This window comes from Hipposideros armiger, unplaced genomic scaffold, assembly GCF_001890085.2.
Source record: "Hipposideros armiger isolate ML-2016 unplaced genomic scaffold, ASM189008v1 scaffold_1099, whole genome shotgun sequence".
NCBI classification, from domain to species: Eukaryota; Metazoa; Chordata; class Mammalia; order Chiroptera; family Hipposideridae; genus Hipposideros; species Hipposideros armiger.
The window spans coordinates 169,166-175,911 of NW_017732449.1; the positions used below are offsets into that span (position 1 = coordinate 169,166).

Genomic DNA, 6,746 nt, shown 5'->3' on the forward strand with positions numbered 1-6,746 from the left:
TTTTTATAATTTAACTATATACATGTATCTTAGTTAAATCCATGTGTGTGTGTGTATATATATATATATATTTGTACATATGTGTATGTATATGTATGCATACATATTAGTGTTTTTACAGATTAATGAGTATGTATATATATTATTAGATAATAGACTATAAGTCAGTTTTGGCTGCCTCTGGCTGATGTGCAGGGGACTTTGAGTGATGCCCGAGAATAAGTAACCCATTAAATATTACCAGCCCTCTACAATGTGGCCTCGCCTTATGCATTCATATTTACACTCTACTGCAACTACCCAATTTCCATATTTGTCTCCTCAAATTCTGCCTGAGATTAAATGATGGCCTTCCTGACTGAAATGATTATCTTTTTATACATAATGATTATTCAAATCTGAGTTTCTGTTCCTGTCATTTAAGTGCCACTCATACTGGCACTGTTTAGTATGCAATAACTTTAGAAATTATTAACTTCATATAGTTTATTTCCCCAATGTTGAGGAAAGACATTCTTGTATTTATCTCAGACCTCGAAGAAAAACATGAATTGAATATAGACTTGAATGACTGAGTATATGCTGGGAAAAGCCACTGGGTGGGAGGCAGGGACTTGCTGCATAGGAGGCTGTCCAGGTAAGCGGGGAACATATTCTGTTGTGTCTGGTATATCCATCCCCATGGCCACTTCCACCACTCCCACATCCATATAGAATTCACAGGTATTTTATAAATGAGAAAAGACAACCCTACAAGGTATGATCAAACAATATGGTGAATGTTTAAACAAAAAAATAATTTATTACAGTAAAAGATACATTGCCATTAATCCCCCTCAAAATACTTCCCCTTGCTTCAAACACACTTATCCCATCGTTCTTCCCACGTTCTGAAGCAGTTCTGAAGTCCTCTTTCATGTCTTTAGTTTCACTGTCGTGGCTGCCTCGATGTCCTGAATCGATTCAAAATGTTTTCCTTTCAGGGTCATTTTGACTTTGGGGAAGAGCCAGAAGTCTCACGGTGCCAGATTTGGTGAATAAGGTGGATGAGGACACACCGTGATGTTTTTATTTGACAGAAACTGCCATACCAGAAGCAATGTGTGACATGGAGTGTTGTCATGATGGAGGATGAAGTAAAGACACTCATGAAAAAGGACTTCCAGAACTGCTTCAGAAAGTGGCAAGAATGATGAGATAAGTGTGTTTGAAGCGAGGGGGAGTATTTTGAGGGGGATTAATGGCAATGTATCTTTTCTGTAATATATATTTTTTAATTTAAACATTCACTGTATTTTTTGATCACATGTCATACCTGGGATCAGATAGTGAGGAAAACAGTGAGCATTCCTTCTAACTTTGTGCTCCTCTTGTGGATAAGGGTGGATTGTTGAGAAGGCTGAGCCGAGGTAGAAAGGGAATGAAAGACTGGGCATGACTTGAAATTCCCAAACCCACTACATTCTCAACATACTAATGGGGCATGACCCCAAGTCCCCAACAAAGAGGTCAGAAAGAACCCAGGAACATTTCTGTTCCTTTTCCAGAACCAGGAGAGTTATTAGGACTGGCACCAGGACTTTATTTCTGACCCTCTAGAAACGTCAAAAGTACAGTTCTAGTTGCAGCACGAAAACACCAAACTTGATCTCATAGCGTAGTCCCTCCAGGGATTCAGATGCTCCCTATGAAATTTAATCTCTCTGAGCCTCGAGGCTTTTCTAATTTATTATTAACAAGAACAATAAAAATAATAGAAATAATAGGGTAGATAAAAAAGTTTCTATTCTTTATTTTTTAATTTTGTTCCTCAGTTAAATAGAAAGGTAATTCCACTGCTGTCCCCTACAACAGAGATACTGGATTTACTACCAGAGTACCTAGAGTCTTAGAGAAGGAGCCCAGATCCTGATCATAGTTTCAACTCCATCACCAACCACGTGTGGAACTTTGAAAAGGACCAGACTTCTAGACTTCCCCATTTCCTCACCTGTACAATGGGGGCATGAACGTTTGCCACCCGGGTCCTGCCCTGCTGATCAGAGGTCCCTGGGGAAAATGATAAACAATAAGAGCCCTCTTTCTCTAGAGAGAAAAATGATTCATGGGTGTCCCAAGAGTAGGACGGGTTTGGGCTTCCCCCAACGCGCGAGCGGCTGCCCGGGTGTCCGGATCAGTCCACAAACGGTTCTCGAGGGGCGGGATCTCCCTGTCTCAGGGCCACGATCTGCGCGGCCTCGGTTCCGCTGTCCAGACCGCCGACCCGAGCTGTGCCCCAAACCTCCCAACCCCGAGCATCTCGGCCCCCGGGCCCAAGTCTCCTCTCCTCTCCTCTCTCCTTCCCCTTACTCAGTTTTAACATGGGAAGGGTGGCTGTGAAGAACCCCTTACACTGGTGTCCCCGGGATTTCTATGCCGTAGCTACTCCTCGGCCCCGGACCCTCCCTTTTCTGCCACTCATTCTTCCGCGACAGCTTTCCCCGCCCTTGTCCGTGTCTGGCTCAGTGCTCCCAAGAGTCCGCGTCACTTACGGAGCCTCTGATGGGGACGGGGACGACCAAATCACTCCGTCTACACAAACAATGGCCGCAGCCCCGCAGCACCGAGCCGAAGCCCCAAGGCCTGGTATAGACACTCGGAACGTTTCCATGGAGACGGGAGGGGGCGGGCAGGAAAGGAGAGCGCAGGAGAACGTGGCTCCTGATTGGCCCGAAAGATGGGGGCGCAGTCAGGCGCTGTGCCACCAGCGTTCCAGGGCTGGAGTTGTGCACTCGCTCGCCGGGAGTAGAGGTTGGGGCTGAGCCAACCACTCCTCACCCATACACGAAATAAGACTGTTGTATGTGCTTTTAAGGTCCCTGGGAAGGGGGCAGTGCTGGGGGTTCGAGGAAATGAGCGGCCGGCCTTGGAGAATTCTGGGACCCTCACAACAGGAACCTGGGGGAAATCTTTGCTGTTAAGTCCCCTTTGAGGACGAGGGGTGGTTGGTCCTGCTGTCCCACGCCCTCGACGAAATGGGCACCCCCATTAGCTCTGGCCCTCGCATCGTCCCTAAACTCGAGGTTGGAGTCACGCAGAGGAGGGCCTTTCAAATTCCAGCTCATGGTTGCCTGGGACCGTTTCGTTCCTGCTCACGCGCTGGTGGGGTCTGGCTTTCCTCCTCTCTTCCTGCCAATTCCTTGGCTCCTCTCGTGGCTCCAGGCAGACAGGAAAAGTAAGGTGGGACCGAGGTGTAGCCGTGGGAAGGAGCATCTTCTATCCTGGGAATAGCAGAAGGAGATCAAAGCATCTGATCTTCTATTATGTCGTTGAGTGTGTTATCTTGGGAAAATGTTTTCATTTCCTTAAGCACTTTCCCTCAAACTTGCGCTGGATCCGTAATATTCAATTTAGTAGGCAAGAAACCTTTGTTAGGGTAGTCTTTAAAAGCTAGAGATTCCTTGGATTCTGATCTGACTACACCACTTACAGGTGATGTGATTTTGGCTGAATGACTTAACCATTTTTTGTGTCAGCGTCCCCACCTTTAAAATAGACATAATTATAGTAACCATTTCACAGGCTTGTTAGAATTAACTGAGTGCAGTCAAAATGCTTAATCTAGTCCCTGGCACATAGGAAGTATTCTATAAATGTTAACTATATGTACAGTTAAATGTTCACAAGGGGTGGGTAGTCCAGGGACTACCCTGTCACCCCTAGTAGGAAATGAGCCCTTGAATTTCTTAAGATTCCTAAGACCACATTTTGAAAATCACTGTGTGACCCATCCCTGGCTTAAACATTCAGAGACAAAATGGCCTATTGTTTAAGAAATTGCTTGGGCTTTGCTGTTGGATAGAACTGAGTTTAAAATCCATCATTGTTATTCATTAGGTGATGTTGAGCAAGATCTTTAATTTTTCGCCCTCAGTTTTCTCATCTGTTAGATGAAGATTTTAATGTGGTTAAATAGTTATAGGTGATAAAATCTAAAATCCTGAATGCATAGACATTCACCAGTAAAAACAAGCACTGGAGGTGGGCTGCTCTGCCACCCTTCTTCCAACCTGTAGAATATCAGTCCTGAATGTTAAAAAATAAGTGGGATAATCCATGTAATTTGCTCTTTTTTTTGGCATTCCTGGCACATAAAAACATCAAATGTTAGTTATTGATGTCATTATTTAACTTACAGTCTCATTTTTAAAGCTGGTTTGAAACTAAACTATTGTTTATCAGAGGATCTCAGAGATGTAAGGGAGTCTCCTGGACTTTGAACTTTTGTGAACTTATTTTGAGATGGAAGTGGAACCCAGGGTTTTGTTTCAAGCAACTGATTGTTTGCAAATTAATTAATTAATTAATAACACTAATCCTTAAGGCTTTGCACCCCAGACACACTGATAATGTCTTCTCCTTGTGAAGCTGGGATATACTGGGAAAAATTGGGGCTTTTCATATAAAAGAAAGTGAGTGGGTCTCCCATTTCATAAGGTCATTCACAGAACAAGGCAGTAGCTATCTGTTAGATATGGATCATGAGGGAGAGTCTCAGAAAGGGCTGCCTAATGAGCTCTTCTATTTCCTGCTCTAGCTGCTTCTCCTAAGCAGAGAACTGGGGCTTATGGAGAGAAATATTGAGTTTAGAGCACTGGTTTAGAGACTTAATGTTGGACCTCTCTTTATACTTCTGGGTTGATAAGAATGTGGAGAAGGGCTTCAGAGTCTAGGTACTGAGGACTTGAAAGTGGCATTTCTTGAAAAGATCCTGGACCTCAGGTCTGTGAACCTTTATAGGAGAACTGTATATATTTACTGGGGTTCTTTGACTCCCAAGAGACCAAGAGCATGATGAACAGGTAGACTGACAGTCTCCTGTGCTGAGTCTAAGAGGTTATAAGGAGACTAGGGAGCAAGAAGGTTTTATCCAGGTGCCTCAGTAGGAAAATGGCAGGCTTCACGCTTCAACTCAATAGCCAGCAGCAGTAAACCCCGTTGCTTCTTTGTATTCCCCTAACTGCGGGACTGCTGCCACTTAAAATATTTCATTAACCAGACCTGAACCTCAATGAACTGACAGAAACAAAACAAAACTAAGGGTTCCAGTTAGCAGACAGAGAATGATGAATAGAAACAAACAGAATGTGCATCTAGGGATATATAACTGCTAGAACAGCAGATGGCAGTATCAATAACAAAAAAGTATCAAGTATAGCATAAATAGTTTTTGAAATTAAAAATATATACTTTAAAAAATAAAATTTANAATATGCTAAAAAGCCATTGACAGAAGAATATACACAGTGATTCCATTTATATAATGTTCGAAATTGGCAAACTAAACAGTTTTGTTTAGAGATGCAGACATAGGTAGTTAAAACTACAAAAAAAAAAAAGAAGGCTAAGGAATAATAAACACAAGATTTAAGATAGCCATTGCCTCTCTAGGAGAGGGAGGGGATGAAACTGTGGGATCGTCAGGGAGCTTTTAAAGGTATTTGCTGGTCTAGATGGTGGGTGTCCATGTTATTGTATTTTAAATTGTACATATGTCTTTTAATATATTTTTTTGCATTATGTAATACATCACAGTAAAAGTTCAAATAAACATAAAATGCAATTACATAGTTTAGAAAAAGTTTAGACACGTAAATAATAATCTTTAAGTTATTTTTAAAATAATGTTTACAACAATAAAAATGTAAATTCTTAAAAATTAGCTTAACAAAAACACTTAAAACCTATATAAAGATAGCTTTAGAATTTAGAAATACTCTACAATCTTAGGTAGAGTAAATAAATATAATTTTGTTCTCACTAAACTTACCTATATTTTTAATGGGCTCCCAATCAAGATACTAACAAGTTTGGGGGAGAGAGGAAGAAGGTATCTGACAAACTGATTTTCAAGTGCTTTCATGAGAAAAAGAAAAATTGTGAAAAAGAAATAATAAGGGGAGACTAACCCAATGGAATAGTAAAACTTTAATGAGGCCTCTGTAATTATACCACCATGGGGTTGACACAAGAATAGAAATCAATGGAAAAGACTAGAAGTCCAGAAATGGACTCAAATATAGCCATGAATTCTAAACATGATAACGGTGATACCAAGTTGGTGGGGAGAAGATGGTTTATTTAATTAATGATGCTGGACAACTGACTAGCCATCTGGCAAAAAAAAAAAAAAGGTTCCCTGTCTAAATTCTTGTATCTTAGTGACTAGACAGTTATCAGATATGCATTATATTTCAAATAATAACTAGTAATGGCAACCAATTGTTAATGAGCTCTATTTGTTAAGCACTTGTACTAAGTCTTTTACATGTAATCTTATTTAACCTTCTTAACAACTATATAGTAGGTTCTATTTTCCCACTTCAGTTGAGAAACTGGTTAAGTAACTGAATCTAGTTCACATAACCAAGAAGTTGTGGAGACATGAAACAAGTTTAGGTAGTAGGTCCAGAGCCTATATTTTGTCCAATATGCTATACTAACAAAATACACTGAAAGGTTAACATATTCAGTATCTAAAAGTTATTATATGTAACTTTTACTTCATTTTTTCCAAAATAGAAATCATAATGTTATTCTGTGGAATATTTCCAATATATACACTATCTTTCTTTTCTTTATCCTCACTGAGTAAAAAAGAAAGGCTAAATTCCTCTTCATTACCCATTAAATTCACTACATATAAAAGCAAAAGATTAAATACATTATGATACCAGTATTAAGAATTGAGAAATGGATCTATGAAA

At 40.5% G+C, this 6,746-nt stretch overlaps 1 protein-coding gene across 1 annotated transcript in view; it reads right to left on the reverse strand.

Annotated features, from left to right (window-relative positions):
* The window catches only part of ZNF214 (zinc finger protein 214), a 24,962-nt gene that overhangs the window by 6,855 nt on the left and 11,361 nt on the right, over window positions 1-6,746 (reverse strand). The window contains exons 2-3 of the mRNA XM_019632224.1: window positions 5,001-5,016; window positions 4,084-4,123 (exon numbers count right to left, since the gene is read on the reverse strand). Of these exons, the coding sequence (XP_019487769.1) occupies window positions 4,084-4,123; window positions 5,001-5,016 (56 nt within the window). The remainder of the gene's footprint in view (window positions 1-4,083; window positions 4,124-5,000; window positions 5,017-6,746) is intronic.